This window comes from Neophocaena asiaeorientalis, unplaced genomic scaffold (assembly GCF_003031525.2).
Source record: "Neophocaena asiaeorientalis asiaeorientalis breed wild unplaced genomic scaffold, Neophocaena_asiaeorientalis_V1.1 scaffold43, whole genome shotgun sequence".
NCBI lineage: Eukaryota > Metazoa > Chordata > Mammalia > Artiodactyla > Phocoenidae > Neophocaena > Neophocaena asiaeorientalis.
The window spans coordinates 2,751,235-2,770,631 of record NW_020173674.1 but is presented as its reverse complement, the minus strand read 5'-3'; the positions used below and the strand labels follow the sequence as shown (position 1 = coordinate 2,770,631).

Genomic DNA, 19,397 nt, shown 5'->3' with positions numbered 1-19,397 from the left:
CATACAAGAAAAAAAAAAAAAAAAAAAAAAAATCACAAAATCTTCCAGTATGCTAAAACAGGGATCCCTATCCACCAGAATATTTGATTAATAACCCACCCCCGACCATGAAAGAGAAGGAGATTTACAGTTATCTTCCTCTGAACAGTCATGGCTCTCGAGGGCGGACACTTTCCCGTGAAGAGCTCCCAGGCCAGCATGTGAGACTCGTCCAAACGACCCACGGGCCTTTGAGGCCATTAAGCAGAGTGGATGGCGATGGTGGGTTTCCCCCAAACTGTCAGCACCCCCGAGCATTCCAGAGACGGGCTCCCATGTTGGTCCACAAGCCAGCGGAGCCATCCTTGCATTCCCACTACCTGCCACAAACGGAACAGTCCTGACCATCCATCCTCACGGTCTCCCCGACTCTGGCGTCGGTGCTCAGATGTGCTGCAGAGCAGACAGTCCCGAGTGGGTTCACGAGGCCGAGATTTGTGGTCAGAGACTGACAGGGAGAAACAGACACAAATCTCTTTTCTGTGAGGGGAATCTTTGACAATAGGGAACAAAAGCACGGAGGCAAGGTGAAGAGATTTTGGTGAAAAGAACAAGGGCCTCGTGTTCCAGATAAAAATCTCTGTTACCAAGAGGTGATCTGGCTAGTTTCATAAGAGTTATCAGATCTGGCCTTGCTGGACCCAGATGAGCAGAATTTCCAACAGCACCAGGAAAGCCCTGCGTGCAGGTTCTCCGTTCCCCTGATAGAATTACGTCAGATAGGACTAGGCCTGTGAAGGTAGAATGCGCATAGCAACTGCTTGGAGATCAAACAGTTTAAAAGCGGATGGTTCTTCAGACTTGAGATTGCCAAGGGGGAGGGGCTGCGGGGGCAGAAGTATCAGGAGTTTGGGATCAGCAGATGCAAGTTACCGATATTATATAGAGAACGGATAAACCACGAGGTCCTGCTGTAGAGCGCATGGAACAATAGTCAACATCCTGTGATAAACCACCATGGAAAAGGATATGAAAAGGTATATACATATATATATATATATATATATACAGGCATGACTGAATCACTTTGCTATACAGCAAAAACTAACACAACATTGTAAGTCAACTCTACTTCAATAAAATTTTTTAAAAAGTGGATGGTTCTTGCTCCCAGACAGGTGTCCTGGGCTTGTTGGTGTTGGCTGCGCGGACCATGAGGGGAACGGGACATGCGGTCCCATTTGTCCATCAGGTTGTGGAGAAGGCATGGGTGAGAAGTTGTGACTTTTGTCCTTCCAATAGCAAAATCAGGGAGGGCAGCTCTGAGAAGTGGTCTATGACCTGTGATTTTCCTTTGTTGTTTTTTTTTTTTTTAAAGCATTACTATTTTTTAAATTAACTGATTTATTTTTGGCTGTGTCGGGTCTTCGTTGCTGCACTTGGGCTTTCTCTAGTTGCGGCGAGCGGGGGCTGCTCTTCATCGCGGTGCGCAGGCTTCTCACTGTGGTGGCTTCTCTCGTTGCGGAGCATGGGCTCTAGGCACGCGAGCTTCAGTAGTTGTGGCACGCGGGCTCAGTAGTTGCGGCTCACGGGCCCTAGAGCGCAGGCTCAGTAGTTGTGGCACACGGGCTTATCTGCTCCGCGGCCTGTGGGATCTTCCCAGACCAGGGCTCGAACCCGTGTCCCCTGCGTTGGCAGGCGGATTCTTAACCACTGCACCACCAGGGAAGTCCCAATGGGCTGTGATTTTCTTACAACTAAAGCCCTGGGCAAAAAAAACACACACACACAGACACACTGGTACTAATGTGGTTTGAAGCAGACACATGGGACCTATCAAACGAAGAATTTGGAAAGCATAGGACATTTTGAGCAAGTAAACATTCAAGGCTAGAACAATGAGATCCCACTACACACCTATTAGCGTGGATAGAATCCAAAACACTGACAAACCCAACTTCTGGCAAAGATGCAGAGCAACAACAGAGAACTCTCATCACTGCTGGGAGGAAGGCAAAAATGGTACAGCCACTTAGGAAGACAGTCTGGCAGTCTCTTTCTAAACTAAAAGATGTTTTACCATATGATCCAACAACTGTACTCCTTGGTATTCACACAACCAATCTGAAAACTTATGTCCACACCACAACCTACACACAAGTGTTTGCAGCAGTTTTGTCCATATTCACCAAAAGCTGGAAGCAACCAAGAAGCCCTTCAATAGGTGAACAGATAAACAAAACCAGGACATCCATACAGTGGATTATTTAGTGATTAAAAAGGAAAGTGCTATCAAGTCATAAAAAAGATACAGCTAGGGGCTTCCCTGGTGGCGCAGCGGTTGAGAGCCCGCCTGCCGATGGAGGGGACGTGGGTTCGTGCCCCGGTCCGGGAAGATCCCACGTGCTGCGGAGTGGCTGCGCCCGTGAGCCATGGCCGCTGAGCCTGAGTGTCCGGAGCCTGTGCTCCACAGCGGGAGAGGCCCGCGTACCGCAAAAAATTAACCAAAAAAAAAAAAAAAAAAAGATACAGCTAAATCTTAAATGCATGTGGTTAAGTGAAAGAAGCCAGTCCGAAAAATCTACACACTGTATAATTCCAATGATATGATATTCTGGAAAACTTAAAACTATGGAGATGGTAAACAGATCAGTGGTTGCCAGGGGCTCCAGAGAGGGGCAGGATTGAATAGGTGAAAGGCACAGGGGATTTTTTTAAAAAGTTGCAAAACTGTTCTGTATGACACTGTAATGGTGAACATAAGAATTAAATATCTGTCAAAATCATAAACTCTACAGCACAAAGAGTGAAGCTTAATGTATGCAAATTTTTAAAATAAAGCTCAAAAGTTCATTCAGGGGATGTGGGATCCCAGGATAGAATGCAGAATGTGACAAAAGAGTCTAATTGTATTAAAAACGTTAGAAACAACCCCACTGGAGGAGGTGGGGGAATAAAGTGCTGACCTATGTAACTGTGGGAATGAGTAGAGTCTGAAAGACAAAAGGCAGAAGAACTTCATGCAAGCACGGTTCTCTAGTTGATAAAGCTGCTTTCCACTGTGGGGTGCAGGTCAACAATCTAGAAACCACTATACAGGTGCCTGGAATTGAGCAATTAAATACACAGACGGCAGAAAGTGGAAGCCAGGCTCCTCACTGTCTGCGTGGGAGGTCACAGAAAAGCAAGGAGAGGAGAGAACGATCCCCCTGGTAATGGATTAGGATTGGGGAGGTCAGTATGAACTCACGTTTCGCTTAATACAGATTCAGGTGGCAACACATAGAAGCATTTATAGATTGGTACACACATGTATCTCCTTGTTCTTTCCTCTGAGAGAGCTCAGAAGGAACTACTCCCCAGTGGCAATGAGCACACCCAGCACCCAGATCTTGGTTTCTAAGACCACTCTTCCAGGGCACTTGGGAGGAACTGCAGATTCTAGGACTGGAGCAGGAAACATACAGAATGAGCCTGAAACACCTTCTGGTGCCAGGAAGCAAGAAAGTGGTCAAATCATCATCGCCATCATCACCATCATCATCCATATTGATGGGTGTGTGTCAAAAGGACACAGGTGGGACTTCCCTGGTGGTCCGGTGGGTAAGACTCCGTGCTCCCAATGCAGGGGGCCCAGGTTCAATCCCTGGTCGGGGAACTGGATCCCACATGCATGCCGCAACTAAGTCCACATGCTGCCGGGAGGATCCCCCGTGCTGCAACTAAGAGCTGGTGCAGCAAAAATAAATAAATAAACAAATAATAAATATTTTTTTTAAAAAAGAAGTAACACTTCTATTAAAAAAAAAAGAAAAAGACACAGTAGCCAAATGAAAGAGCTCCCAATGGCCAAAGCTGGAGCCATTTGAACAACAAAATATGTCAAGTAGCCCTGTATTATAACGCAAGGTGTAAATTAAATATCCATGAGTCCACACTGATAAAAATAACTACATAAATAAATGAATTCTTTCCTCTGCAGAAGAATTCCAAGTAATTTATGGAGCTACACTGCCGTCCAGGAGGTGGGACGGAACTGCTCATCTTTAAGTGTGGGCTGGGTTTAGTGACTTCCTTCCGAAGAGGACAGTCCATAAAGGGGGGGAAAGAGTTAACTACAGTGGGAAGCCTGAGAAGCACACCTCAGCCAGGGGAGAAAGGTCCACACCACAGTGAGAGGTGTGCCCTTGATACGGTGCGATGAGAAGGGCATCTGTCCCTGCAGCCTTCTTCCCAAACCTACGTACGACCCCCATCTAATCATGACCTAAACTTGAGACAAGCCTCAGCAGAGGGACGTGCTACAGAACACCGCACCAGTCCCAAAACTGCCAAGGTCATCAAAAGCAAGGAAAGCCCTAGAAACTGTCCCAGCCAAGAGGGGCCTACGGAGACGGGAGGGCTACCTGTCATGAGGGATCCTGGAACAGAAGACGGACCTTCAGGAACTACGAACGAAAGCATGGGCGTGAGTTAATTATAACACGTCAATATCGGTTCATTAATCATAACTAACGTACGCTACTCACGTAAGACGGTGACGGGGAAAAATGAGTGTGGGGCATGGAGGGGGACACATCCCGTAAGTCTAAAACTGCCGTAAAGTAATCATTCAAAAGAGCTGTGAAAAAACGCACCCCAAGGTTCATGTTTCGGCTGACGATTTCACGTAAAAATGCTGCCGTTGGCTGTCCCCACGTGGCCCCCTGGGGACACCACCTACCCAAGGCTGTGTGTGCCTGTCATGGGTCACCTGACTGACATCCCCCTCCCCCTCCGGCCGGCTCTGCCACCGTCCCCAAAGCCAAGGCTCACCCCCGGGGGCCCCGTCTCTGCCACCACATCACCGCCCTTTTCCCTACCACCTCAAGTTCTCAGTTAATGCGTTGCATCTTCCTGGACCACACGCACCTGTAGGCGTCACCTATGATCCTTTCTGAAACGTGGCAGATTACACATAAGAAAAAGTCGTCCATGATCGAATATGCTGTTTGGAGCTCTCACTTAAAAACAGGTCTCTCTGTACCAGAAACTGCACCCAGCAAGCCAAATGCACCCAGACGTCTTCGGGGTCACTGGCTCGGCAGCCCTCAAGCTAACTCCACTGGCACTGGGTACTGCGTGCGTCTTGGACCCCCTGCAGACTGGTGCTTACGAGGTCCCAGGGCTGTGTCCCCGAGGTGCTATTCCTGGGGAATTTCACACAGGGACTCGCTCAGGGGCTACGATGAGACTGTAGGATCTGGACCAAAGGAGCGCCATCAGTAGAGAGCAATCCAGTGCCCGAGAAGCCTTCTAGTTGGGCCGTGCGGGAGCTGGGCAGGGGACTCCCCGGGAGCCCGGCTGCGGGGGCGTGTGGCAGAAACAGGCACATCTCGGCCCGGAGGACGAGCTGCTATCACCGCCTGGAAGCTGACGGAGTCACTGCATCTCGGAAACGAAGCCGCGACTCACCACAGGGGCTCTGCAAGAACAGCCCCACCAACGCGTACTCAATTTCTGCTTCTCATCGACCTGCTTCAAGGGCTGAGAGACGTTTCTAGCTTTATTACAGCCCTGCCTCTGTTGTGCCTGGACTTCTTTCAAGTTTGGGAAGACAGTGCAAGACAGAAGCCCGAAGTTTTGCTCGAGTTGTTAGTTTTAGCTCCCTTTCAGGGCTCGAAACACCATCCATCTCGTCCCAGAGGTTCCAGCTGAAACAGGAGATGAGCCTGGCAGACAGTCTACTTCTTTCTGCTACTGGCTTCGTTACCTGACCAAATTTCCATCAGAAAAGGTACTAGAAGGTCTGAATAACACGGCCTGCTTTGTTGTCATGGACAGGTCATTCCTCCAGGATTTAATTATCTTCTGTGCGTCCCTCAGTCCGGAAGTGATGCTTCGCCCCACTCGGGTTCCCGAGCTCAGCCCAGGGGCGCCTGAGAACCACGCAGCCCGAGTGCAGGGATGCAGTTCAGGTGTGAGCATCATGGCACTGCCTGCACTTAGGAAGGAAGCTGCTTTCAGCTCTCCGCTTGGGACGTGAAGTCTGGTTCTCAGCCAGATTCTGCCAATTACCAGGGGGCTTTTAAGAAAGTCACAGAACTCCGGGTGGAGCTGCTAGGACACAGGTACAGCCTGGGGCTGGCAGAGCCGCTGAGGACAGCAGGGCAGTGTCTGGAGTAACGGGGATGGGGGCGGCTCTTCCCCCCGTGGGCCGGCCTGGCACTGCAGCAGGAGACTCCATCCAGGAGCTTGGCGACCACAGGCTCTCCCGGTCCCGGACCCTCTGTGTCCGCCACGGCCTCGGCCACATCCCAGCAGCCACGGCACGGGAGAAGGGGGCCCGCAGCTGACCCCGCTTCCCTTCCACCCCGGGTGAGAGCCTGGAAAGCAAGGCAAGCAAGCCGGCCTCTGCCCCCGCCTCGAGGCGACCTGGCGCCCGGCCTCCGCTCTCAGAGCCCCCGCTCCTCCAGGGATGCTGGCCTCACAGAAGCCCTGCTTCGTGGGAGCCCGAGGACAGAGGGAGGCAGGCCTACCACGCCCCGCGCACATCATCGGGCCCCAGGAGGTTCTTGTTTAACCTCGGCTCTCACTATGAAGTGCCGCCCGTCACTTCTCAGGCGACGGGCCTAGGGTGCTAGCGTGTCCGGGACCGAGGGGCTTCCCAGACGGGGACCGTCAGTGTGAAAACCAGAGCTGTCCCTAGAAAACTGGGACAAGTTGGTCACACCGCCTATCACCTGGGGGCGGCCACCAAATCAACCCCGTTTTCCTCCCTCTGGGTCCGCAGCCAGGAGAAAACAACATGTACTGAGTTTCCGTTGCGCCACTGACATGAGAGGCACGTTCTGGAGACCCCACCGAGCACGAGCCGCTCCACACGGGGACACTTCACATGCTCCTCACCCGATGCTCACACGTCCCCACCCCGCGGGGACCGCCACCCCACGGAGCAGACAGAGGCGAGAGGGAAGTCGTGTGCTTGTCCCCCAGACGTTAAGGCGCTGGCCTCTCGGTGGAGCCTGTGTTACATCCTCTCCTGGTATCTTCTCCGTTTGTAACTGGGTCACTATACGCCCTTGTCCGGGGAACTGCCCGTGACTTAGTTTGTTTCCAAGAACGTCCACCCCATGGTTCGCTTTTCTCATTTCATGTGTTGCCCTTGGTCCCCATTTTCCCAGGACAGTCTGCTTCTCAGCTGGGGATGTGAGTGAAAATTCTCTAGGTGTGGAGAGTGGAGCAGTGATGCTGGACGAGGCACTGACCCGCAGCAGAATCTCAGGTCCACCCTCAGCTTCCGGTTCAGAACTTTCCGTATTCACTACCTCCTTTACCTTTTTCACTTGTTGTAAGTATTCCTTTGTCTTAAAGAAAAAACCCACCATGTTTGATCACCGTCAATTTTGTCCACACAGAACCCCGCACGGAGGTTTATAGCAACTTTAAGCATAATCGCCAAACTCTGGAAGCCGCCAAGACACACACCTCAGTAGGTGGATAGATAAATAAACCGTGGTCCATCCACACAAGGGAATAATCTTCGGAACTAGAAAGAAATGAGGGAGGGAAAGACTGGGAGTGTGGGATTAGCAGATGTAAACTATTATATACAGGATGGCTAGACCACAAGGTCCTACTGTAGAGCACAGGGAACTATATCCAACCTCCTGGGATAAACCGTAATGGAAAAGAATATAAAAATAGAAAGTCTCTGTGTATAACTGAGTCACTTTGCTGTACAGCAGAGACTGGTGCAACGCTGTGAATCAACTCTACTTCAATATAAAAAATGAGCTATCAAACCATGAAAATCAGGGGGGAAACAGAAGTGCAAATTTGTAAGTGAAAGAAGGCAATCTGAAAAGGCCACACGCTACGCGATTCCAACCATATGACATCCTGGAAAAAGCCAAACTATGGAGACAGTGAAAAGATCAGTGGCTGCCGGGGGTTAGTGGGAGGGAGGGATGAACAGGCAGAGCACGGAGGATTTTCAGGGCAGGAAAACTAGCCTGCATCATGGTGGATGTATGTCTTTATACATTTGTCTAAACCCACGGAATGTCCAGCACTGAGCGAACACTAGTGTAAAAGTGGACTTGATTTCACCCTCTGACTTACTTCACTCTGTACGACAGTCTCTAGGTCAGAAAGAGAAGTATCATATATTAACGCATATTTGTGGAATCTAGAAAAACGGTACAGATGAACTGGTTCGCAGGGCAGAAATAGAGACACAGATGTAGAGAACAAACGTATGGACAGCAAGGGGGGGAAGGAGGGGTGGGATGAGCTGGGAGAGGGATGGACATATATACACTGATATGTATAAAACAGATAAATAATGAGAACCTGCTGTAGAGCACAGGGAGCTCTGCTTCACTTCGCTGTACAGTAGAAACTAACACAACACTGTAAAACAACTATACCCCGACTGAAAAGAAAAGTGGACTTGAGTTAATAATAATGTATCAATGTAGGGTCATCAGTGTAAAAACGGCCACACTGACGCAAGATGTCAGTAGCCTGGGAGCCTGGGGGTGGCTGGTTATACGGGACCCCCTACTCTTGCCATTCAATTTTCTGTAAACCTAAAACTACTCTAAGAAATGAAGTCTAATTTCAAAAATATGGGAGTGGGGTGAGGGGAGGGAAAGTTCCGCCTTACAGAGAGTATTAGCTATAAGACATAAAACTGATGTAGAAAATTACCACTTGGCAGCCACCATGTGAGGGTTGTTCAATAATTCTGCTTTAAATGTTAAAACCGAAAAGAAATAATAATTGATAATTGATCTGCCCAGAGCCCCCCCTCCAAAAAAAAAAAAAAGAATCCAACCAAAACCTTCTGATGACTGGTAGTTATTGGCTGAGATCCGGGAAGTCCTGTACAAGAACTGTCTGCCTGGGAGGCGGGCGTCCCACTGCTGGTCCCCAGTCGGATGGGGTCGGAGCCTGGTCTCAGCCTTCGCTGGAACACCTGCCCTGAATTCTGTGCTTTGTCAGGTGCCAGTTTGCACGGATTTCAGGGGAAAACAGGTTTCTGTTTCTTTTCTCAGAGTTCGTTCTTCCTGATCGGTGAGCCCAGAGGCCGTGGTCATGGGGATAGTTCAGGAAATCCCAGCGTTCATTTCACCCCATGCCACCTTCTCCACAGGTTGCCGCTCCCGGGTCGAGTCTATCCCAGTTCTGAGGAGAGTGGATGACATGCCGCCTCCGTCTCTCTCCTTCCCGGGTCCCCGAGGCTCCACTGCATTTGCTCTGACGATGAAGCCATCCACCACCACCAGGACAGCGTTTCTAACTACAGGCGGGGCCAGGAGAAATGACCGCTGACCCCCGTTTTGAAATAATCTAGGGCCTGGGCTGATGTGTTTTTAGAAGCTCAGTTAGGGTCGGCTCTGGAATAACAGTCGATCCAAACTCTTGGAATCCAGCGACACCACCGCCAGTGAAGCAGGCCTGCTTCATGATGGGGAGGGGGGAGCAGGAGGGGCGGTGTCCAGCCCGGGGAATCATCGGGAAACAGCCACGGATGCGGCCAGGCCAGCGGGAGCCCAGGCTGGAAGCTGCCGGAGGACCACAGACCCCAGGCCTGGCTCAGCTCTGCCACTGTCCCTGAAGGCTCATGTCCATGCTCAGGAATCCACAGGCCCATGTGTGGTCTGAGCCCAAGTGCTGGGAGCTGCACTGCAGTGATGGACGGTACCCACCCACCCCCCGCCCAACGGGCTGGGAGCCAGCCTAGGTGACAGGGCACAGAGGAGCCATCCGCTGACCACGGGGCCAGAGCCAGCACGTGCTTACCGTGTGCCCACCCTGCCCTGGTGCTCAGACCCTCTGCTCAGCTACACACACCCCCCCAAGGAAGCAGAGCCCCTGCCGCTGGCCCCATACCTGCTTCCCCCACAGACCGAACATCCAACCCTGCACAGCTGCCCCGTTCCCCGTCCAGACTCTCCACAGACGCCCGTGCCCCCTGACCCACCACCTGCTACAGGCCCTTCTCCCCACCCCTGGGGTCTTGCCCCATCACTCCTGACCTTAGAAGGTCAGCCCCGCGCAGGGACGGCAGGGCCCACCTCTGCCTTGTGCTCCATCCACCCATCAGGCTGCCTGGGAGCCCGCCTGCCCACGTCACCCCGCCCCAGCTCCCGGCGCACAGACCCCCAGCTTCCTGTCTCACCAAGTGTCTGCCCGGGCTGGTACCCTCCTCACCTTCAGCCAGGCCTCTGCGCTCGTCCCCCCTCCAGGCCTGTGCTCTCCTGTCCCCATCCAAGCATGTCCTGTCCCCTGGCATCTCGGGCATTGAAGCTGTGTCACCGATAAGCCAGCAGCCCTGTTCTCACGTTGCTCAGTTAAATTCAGGAGACAGGAGTCGACCGTGATTACAGCACGGCCACCTGTGTGCGGACGGGGACGTGCACGGCTGCAGGAGCACGGGTGCGGGTCCTGCCCCAGCTTTGGAGTCCCCACAAGTGACGAGAAAGCTCCCTCCTTCAGCTGCCGCCCCTGTTGTGGGTTCAGCAACTGTGAGGTGGGACACATATACGTGACACTGGCACAGGGAGGACCGGCCCAACCCAAGAGGAGAGGGGGAGGGAGGCCCCGTCCGCTGAGTCCAAGATAAACGCTCTCTGCTAAGCATCGCCCGCTTGCCCGGATGAACGCTCCAAGTTGCCATGGAGACCCTCACCTGAGCTGCTCTCGGCTCTCACAACAGCCTCACCTCAGCTGGTCGAGTTCACGTGTCCCCCGGGCACAGGGCTCTCACCTGGGATGACGGTGCCTCCCCCCCCGCCAGGGGACACTGTGCAATGTCTGGGGGCATCTTTGGCGGCCACAACTCGGGGGTGTTACTGGCATTTGTGGGTGAAGGTCAGGGATGCCGTACACATCCTACAGTGTACAGCACAGCCCCCAGCATAAAGGACTGTCCAGCCCCACCATGGCACATCATTCATCCATGAAAAAGAAAGAAATACCGCCATTTGCAAGAACCTGGATGGACCTTGAGGGCAAAATGCTATGTGAAATAAGTCAGATGGAGAAAGACAAATCTGTATGATCTCGCTTACACGTGGAATCTAAAACAACTGAACCCAGAGAAAAAGACTGCTGGTCACCAGAGGTAGGAGGTGGGGTGGGTGGAATGGGTGGAGGGGTTCAAAAGGTCCAAGCTTCCAGTTACGAGATAAGTAAGTCCTGGGGATGTTGTGTACAGCATGGCGACTGCGGTTAATAATACTGTGTTGTATATTTAAAAGTGGCTAAGAGAGTAGATCCTAAAAGTTCTCATCATAAAAAAAAACGTGTCACTATGAGTGGTGACGGATGTTCACGAAACATGTCGTGGTGATCATTTCCCAGTACATCCATACACCAAATCGTTACATTGTACGCCGAAAATTAATACAATGTTTTGCGTCAACTGTATTTCCATAAAACTGGAAACAAAAAGAGAAGAGATGAGATTAAACAAAAGTTAATGCCCATTTGGAACTGGTAAGAAACAGAAAGGATCCTCCGGCCCCCATGTCAGCGGGGCGGAGGATGAGAGCCCTGTACCGTTTTATCCCACGCGTGATCTGAGGTCCCACGCGCAGGGACTTGGTTTCCAGCAGGGGGCGCTAGGCACATGCGGGTGCATGTGCGTCTCCCAGGGCTGGCATGAGACGGCTGTTCTGTGTTGTCATTCATTCATTCACTCATTCTCTCCTTCAGCTCAGGTACGTACTGAGCACCTACCACTCGCCAGGCACCTCCCGGATGCTGGCGATTCCATGCCGCTAGCACAGGCTCCCGGAGGAGGGAGAGAGCACTTTTAAAACCCAGCAAAGGGTGATGCTGCCCACGCACGTGTAATCCGAACGACAGAATCACCCTTCCTCCCCAAACCCACGTTCCAGCAGGGTTTCCTCAAGTGTCTCCAACCAGCCCCTACCTCCCGTCTCCAGGTCATGGAAATTCGGGTCCAGGCCTCGTTCCAGCATCTTGACGACCTTCTCCACTGAACGATGCTGGATGTAATCCATGCATTTTTTCAGGTTGCTCTAAAGAGAAAAGCAAAATTGGTCTTACAGAGAAATGTCTCTTCAGGCCACAGGAAGGCTCCTTGCGGGGTGCACCCTGGCTGGCCGCCTTTGCAGGGAGGAGAGCTGCCCCTTGATGGGGCACCGCTGCAGTCCCCAGGCTCACCAGGCAGTATCCTTCTGCATCTGGAACCCCGGGGCCAAGCCCGGAGCCCAGCACATGGCAAACGCAACTGGCCTGTCCTGGATGAATGTTCTAGAAATCCCCCACCGACCTCTGCGCTTGCCGAGAGTCACAGGATGTTCCCTCACTTTCAAAAGGATGAGCCACCTGAACCACTTTGAAAAACTACACTTTCCAGGGTGCACCCCAGGTCTTCTGACTCCATCCTCTTTTGAGCGAGGCCCAAGGATAAGGATTTGGTATTTGTGTTTCCTAATCTCTAAAGCGTTGGCTGCTACGGAGAGCAGAAGGGCACTGCTCACTCAGCTTAACCCACTTGTGGCTAATCCCGTGACCTGCAGGTGGACACAGGGATGCTTGGGCCACCGAGCGATTCAAGGTGAGGGAGTCAGTCACTCCTCGTGAGACCAAAATGACCAGGGGCTCAACACTGACCAGGTTGCCCAGACTCAACGGCAAGGAAAATAATAATTTTCTGTCCATCTAGCAGATAGCCTGGGCTATTTGATGGTAACCACAGTATCTGAGATGCCTCTGTCAGATGAATCAAATGCTCTCACTGGCTCAGTTCTCCAGCCGCACTCCACACCCCTCCCCAGTCACCCTGAAACCAACCCCTGGACCCTTCAGCCCGCAGATCTCCACCTGGATGCTTTCTGTACATTCTGGGACTAAACATTAACAAACGCTCAAGGACACGGGATACACTTGGTTTCACTGAACACCTTCATTGCCATTTACTAATCGACATTATTTTAAATGCACAAACACATTTTCATGTACACATTAGAGAGTAATCGAAAAAACCCAAAGTGCCCAGACCAGACTTGGATCTAAATACCCCTGTGTGGGCAGATTCCAGGGCTGGGCAGGGAAAGTGCAAGAGTAACCTGACCGTCTTGTGCCTGAAAGTCGTCAGCACTCAAAGGATGGTGGGGACAGCGCCAGAGGGAGGAGAGCCAGGCAGAAGGGCCACCGGCCACATCCGGACAACTTGGGCACAAAAATAAATCATGAGAATGGCAGCTTATAACCCACTGAACGCGATGAAAATCCACAGGTCCATCCTGATACGAATGGAGGGATGAAACAAACAAAAACAAGGGGACCCCAGAGGTTGGGGACGCTCTCTGTGGACTCATGGCTGCAGGTGAGCTCACCTGGGCAGATCGGGGCTGGCTTAGGTAAGCTGAACGGGCACCGTCCTGACTCTGGCTCTCCCTGTGCTCTGCAGGGAACGCTCCAGGCTCTCCGGGGAGGGGCTGGACCTGGAGGAGGGCATCTGAGAGCATCCTTGGGTATCACACATCTTTTTCCGTGCTGAGCGAGGTGCTCACTGCACTCTCCAGCTCCTGCACGCCCTGGACAGGCACAGCATCCCTGACGGAGTGCAGGTGTGCCTGAAACACAGCCCGCAGCTCTTTCCTTAACTCTCTCCTTCTCCCCCGCTTCCCTTGTGCGTCCCACCTCCATGCAGTTTATGTAAACAGCACCTTAATCACGAGAGTGGCGGCACCAGACACCTACTTCAGTGTTGTCCCCTATTTCGGCAGCGAAGGCTCAGAGGGAGCGGCCACCCCTCTTCCCAGAAACACCCGGGAGGAGGTGAGTAGAAAGTAGGGCCCCAATCTCCACTCTCAGGGATACTAGTTCCCTTACGTGCAGGCATCGACTGCGTTTGCGTCACACGGGAGGAGACGATGGTGGTGTTTAACGGGGCTCTGGCGGCAGCAGGGGCTCAGCAGCCTCAGCACGTCACAGGAAGAAGAACCCTCTGCCCAAGAGCTCCCCGATCTCTGAGATGATGACGCAGAAATGAACACCAAGGGTCGGCACAACCAGTCCTGGCTTACCTTCGTGTGCAGCTTGGCCAACTGTTTCTCATCCAGATTGGATTGTCTATACACCCGCTTCTTGTAGCGAAACTGGCACAGACACACAAACAGGAAAAAAAGAAAACCAGGTAAATATTTCACGCAGCCGTTCAGAGGAAACACCTGCCTTGTCCGTGGGTATTTCACCCAGGGCGGGGGCTCCCTAGCAAACCCTTTTGTGTTAAATAAACTACTTGCGTTCGCACCACAGAGCCTACGACAGCGTGAGGGTAACTTCTGCGGAGATGCTGCCGCCGTTTTGGCTGGAAAGTCACAAAAAGAAATGAGAGCAACACAGAGGGATGAGGACTGGGGAGCCTGGTGTGCTCTGCTCTCCTCTGCATCGTCAGCATGGCAGCAAATCAGGACCCGCTTCTCACGCGGGCTCTGTCTTCGACATCGTCAACCTTTATTAAACACATTCAAAAGCCCCAGCCTGGCAAAGCCACCTGCCCTCAGCCCACAGCCTCCACCTGGGACTCTGGGGCTCAGACTCATTCCTTCAAACGGCACAGCACCTCCTCTAACCTGGCAGAGACGTCATGGAAACAGAGGGGCTTGCTGAGTAAGTCTACCTGGCTCAGGTAGAGTGATGGCGCCCGGGAGGGTGCACTGGGGCCGCAGGCTGTTTCCGAATCCCCAGCGCCTTTCACCCGATGCCCTGTTCCTTCTCCTGGGTGCCCTGGCTGCCTCTGTAGTACATGCACTGTGGCGGGTTTGGGAAGCAGGCTGGCAGCTTGGGAGTCACTGGGACTCTGAGCTGAGACACAGCTCCAAATCCACCCCGCCACCGCCCTAGTGTAACGGAAAGTGGGGTCCGGCTGCTCGCCGCTCAAAAGCCAATAAAGAGGCCAGGTTGGTGGAAAGGAGAGTTTGCCTTATGTAGATGCTGGCAGCCTGGAGGCAAGGGAGGGTGGACTCCCATCCAAAGGCCGACTCCCCCCCACTGACAATCAGTGGGCTAGAGCTTTTGTAGACAGAGGGAGGGGGCTACATGCAGACACGGCACGGTCAGCTCTGGCAGTCATCTTGAAATTGGTCATCGGTACTCTGACCAGCGGCATCTTGATTGCTTTAGATCCTGTTAGCCTCAGTTCCAGGGTTGGTTTGTTCCCATTTCTTTGAGGTCAATTCTCAGAATTGTGGCAGCTTATGTCATGGCTACAGTCTGGTCACCATGCACTTAACTGCTTCCACCTGGTAGGGGTTTCAGTATCTATAAGACGGCTCACAGGATTGGCACGAACCCACGTCCCCTGCATCGGCAGGCAGATTCTCAACCACTGCGCCACCAGGAAAGCCCAAACATATTCTTTGATTAAACTTTTTCCACAGACAAAAGGCAGGCGGAGGACACGGCGGGGAGGGAAGGCCCATGGGGTCCTGCTCCGTTTCGCTAGCAGCCGAGTCACTGGGCTGGACACCTGCCCCATCTCAGACTCTGTTTCCTTGTCTGTCGCACGGGGATCACAGAGCTCCCAGGGTGCCCCGAGGATTGAATGTGAGCTTCCTGGCACAGAACCGGTGCTGGGCAGACGCTTCCCTCCCCAACTTCCCTTGATTCCCTCCCACTCCGAGGAGTTTAAAGAAGCACAGGCATGACACAAAGGGTGCAGAGCAGGGGGTGACCTAACCCTGAAAGTCTCATCCCATGTGAAGTTTCCAGAGTGACCACCTTATCAGCTCCTCCCCTCCACTCCAAACAAAAGAGCAATCCCACGACAGACAAAATTCTTTGGTGCCACAGACCAAAACTTGATTATTTTTTTAGGTGCCGAAATAAACCAGTGAAATCAGAAAGTCCCGTGAAACGCAGGCTGCACCCAGTTCCTGGATCACGTGCACCGTCGCAAACGGTAAGTGTCCGCCCTCTCGGACTGACCTGGCAGGAGGAGACGCAGGCCGTTTCAGGACTCTAGCCCTCAGATTCTAGCTTCAACCAGGACAGCACATTCTGGGCACGGCCGTGAAACTCCCTATTGCGTATCTTCACGCGTCACGGCTCTGAGGCTTCAGAAGCCACTGAGAGTGACGTGAGGGGACGTAACAGACTTTGCTAACTTGACGGATCTGTAGGAATTCAAGTCAGTGGGTGCTTTTTCAGTTATAAAAAGAAATATGCGGGGGTCGATAACATCTCTTGGCAGGAGGGGGACACGCGGAGGAGGCACATGGAGGAGAATGTCTATTTCCACAGTCATAAATGTTTACGGCTTGTGGCTAGAGGGATGTAGGCTCAGAAACACACATCCTCTTCTTGCTCTTTTCTCTGTGTTTCATACGTAGCCAACCGTGTTTTACGGCCACGATCCAAGGCAAAGAGCTCAGATCCAGGCTGCCCCTGGCGTGTCCACCTCCAGGCCCGGCTCAGCCCCATACAGCGGACCACCCGGCAGGACGGTGATCCAAGGAGATGCATGAACACACGTGGAAGTGACTCCTTCATGGCAACGGGAGCTGATGGCAGGAGCAGCTACAGCACCCACCAGTGCAGGCACTCGCCCATTCCCTGGCCTTATGCTAAGATCACTGTCCCAAGGAATAGCTCACCCGAGCCTCACAGCCACCAAGAAGATGGTAGTAATGTTCCCCCGATTTCAAACCTGGGAATCTGAGGCTCAGGGGTGGCACGTAGGGTCCCACAGTGACCAGGACTGGACCAAGTCCATCTGATGTCACAGACCACCCATCCACATGGGGCAACGCATGCTCACGTGCTCGCTTCTCAGCCTCGGCTGCCACGAGTCCCTGGATGGGACAGCAGAAGGACACGCGTGCCGGCTGCCCTGAAAGGCAGGACACAGCCCTGCCCAGGTCCCACCGGGCTCTCCCAGGCCTCCTCGTGTTCGGTTCTCGGGGGCCGGGGGACGGGCCCGTATTGCCTCCTCCAAGACGCTTTCCGATCAAGGGTAGGCTCTGGACTGCCTGTTCTTGCCCTGTTTTACTGTCTTTATAGAAATTATCAGCCCCCAAATGAGCTGTTTGTTTACTGTTCCTGGCCTGTCATCTCCTACAGGAGTGTAAGCTCCATCAGACCAGAACCTTGACTGTCCCATGCACATGGGCCATGCCGAGAAAGGGGCAGGTTGTGAGCAGGCCCCCAACAAGGGGTTTTTCAATGGACACCCAGTTCACAGGTGAGCAAACTGAGGCCAGAACAGGGAACCACTTGACTCCCCAGGGGCATCCCAGCTTTTCCTGACGGAAACCCTTCTCCCTGGTCCAACACACGTTGGGGGTCTCAGAACCTCAGCTTCAAGGTCACTGTCAGACCTGGGAATGTGCAGATGAGGGGCTGCCGTGCTCCAGGATGTCTCTGACTTCAGACCAACCCCCTTCGAGGGCCCAGATGCCACCCACGACGCCACACTCACAGGCTCTCACTGTTGACTAAGCTGAAACGAATGCGATCACTTGATAATAACAGTGACGTGCGGGGTCACAGTAGAAACGACCACATTTCCACCTACTTGTGTCGCTGTCTTAACAGTTGTGGGGCGGGGGAGGAGGGATAAACTGGGAGATTGGGATTGACATATACACACTACTGTATATAAAATAGATGACCAACAAGGACCTACTGCACAGCACGGGGAGCTCTACTCAATATTCTCTAATGACCTATATGGGAAATGAACCTGGAAAAGAGTGACTGTATGTGGATGGATAACTAATGCACTTTGCTGTGCCCCTGAAAGTAGCACAGCATTGTAAATCAACTATGCGCCAATGAAAATTTTTTATTCGTTTTTATTGGAGTATAGTTGCTTAAAAATTAATTTAAAAATATACCATGTGGGGCTTCCCTGGTGGCGCAGTTGTTGCGAGTCCACCTGCCGATGCAGGGGACACGGGTTCGTGCCCCAGTCCGGGAGGATCCCACATGCCGCGGAGCGGCTGGGCCCGTGAGCCATGGCCGCTGAGCCTGCGCGTCCGGAGCCTGTGCTCCGCAACGGGAGAGGCCACAGCAGTGAGAGGCCCGCGTACCGCAAAAAATAAATAAAAATAAATAAAAATATACCATGTGGAAATACCATACGTAAACTCAGGGTGCAGCAAGCCCGGGCTCCCCAGGGCAGAGCCGGGGGACACACGTTCTGTGGATGTAAGGCTTGCCGGGTGTATGCACCCACCACTTCACGAGGCAGCCCAAGAGCACGTGACTGGCCACAGAGGCTCAAAGAACCCACAGGTCATTCCCGGGAGTCATGCTTCTGACAACAGCTGGATGGCCACGGGCCACCCTGAGCCCAAGGGCGGGGTGTCGGGGGAGATTCAAGGGAGGTAGAAGCAAACCCCATTCTGCGTCCCCAGGGCTCACAGCTCCAGGTGACGCGAGCCTGAGTCAGACCCACGGTCCGCTCACACCAAGATGTCCCTCCAACAAGTTCATCCAATCCACAGCAGGAAAACAAATGGCTAAAAATTGCACCCTGGTCCACAAATCAGGACAAAATCTGCCACGACCTTGAGAATGCACACCACTGTCCTGAGCTAAGAGCGATTTCCCAGAGTCCGAAGCAAATGTGCAACTGGGGGAAGGTCCTCCCTCCACCATCACGCCCAGGCTCTGAGGCGGTGACCAGTACCTCCAGGGAGGGGATGCCCCTGCCCGCGGGCTGCGGGTACGCGCGCAGAAGCCGTTCCTCATCCAAGAACTTGCCGTCTCGCCCGTCGCTCGCCGGCTGGAACAGCCCGTAGTTCAGGACGTCCTTCAGGCTCTGGTTCAACGAGCACAGAATCCGCTGCTTCGCAACCCACACCGTCGCATCTGGGTTAAATCGAATGCACTTCTGCGCGGAAGGACAGAGACCCCTGGTTAGTGATGCAGGATGCCACCCCGGCACGTGGTCAGAGATGCCAAAGGTGCTTCCATTCCATCCTGAGAGCTCCTCTGAGCTCTGGACCCCCTGGTTTTTCTGGATGAAAAATACGACCTTCTTGTCGCTTCGGTAAATATAAAAGGGGAAAAGCTCAGATCGACTCACTGATTCTGTGGCCTCAGCTCTCACCATTGGCTCCAATCTCTGGGACCAGCTGTGTTTGCTGGTCATCACTCCCCACCACCTATTGCCCTGGGCAGTTCCCTCACTTGTACCGAGCTTCTCAAACCTCCCTGCTTGTTAAACACAGACTGTTAACCCGCACCCCCTCCAAGCAGAGTGTCTGAGGCAGCGGGTCTGGGTCGGGCCCCAGAAGCTGCATTTCTCACAAGTTTCAAGGTGATGCTGCTGTAGCTGGTCTCGGAAACAGAGTGAGGACGACGGCGCGAGTGAATTACCGTGTGGCTTCGTTTTTACCCCGATTGCTCTCTCTTGGCATCTCAGGCCCAGGTGGACGTCCCCT

The 19,397-nt window shown here is 53.0% G+C and overlaps 1 protein-coding gene across 3 annotated transcripts in view; it reads right to left on the bottom strand.

Annotated features, from left to right (window-relative positions):
- The window catches only part of SHANK2 (SH3 and multiple ankyrin repeat domains 2), a 544,903-nt gene that overhangs the window by 422,174 nt on the left and 103,332 nt on the right, over positions 1–19,397 (bottom strand). For all 3 annotated transcript variants that reach the window (XM_024749302.1, XM_024749303.1, XM_024749304.1), the window contains exons 4-6: positions 18,641–18,844; positions 14,031–14,102; positions 11,906–12,014 (exon numbers count right to left, since the gene is read on the bottom strand). In XM_024749302.1, the coding sequence (XP_024605070.1) occupies positions 11,906–12,014; positions 14,031–14,102; positions 18,641–18,844 (385 nt within the window). The remainder of the gene's footprint in view (positions 1–11,905; positions 12,015–14,030; positions 14,103–18,640; positions 18,845–19,397) is intronic.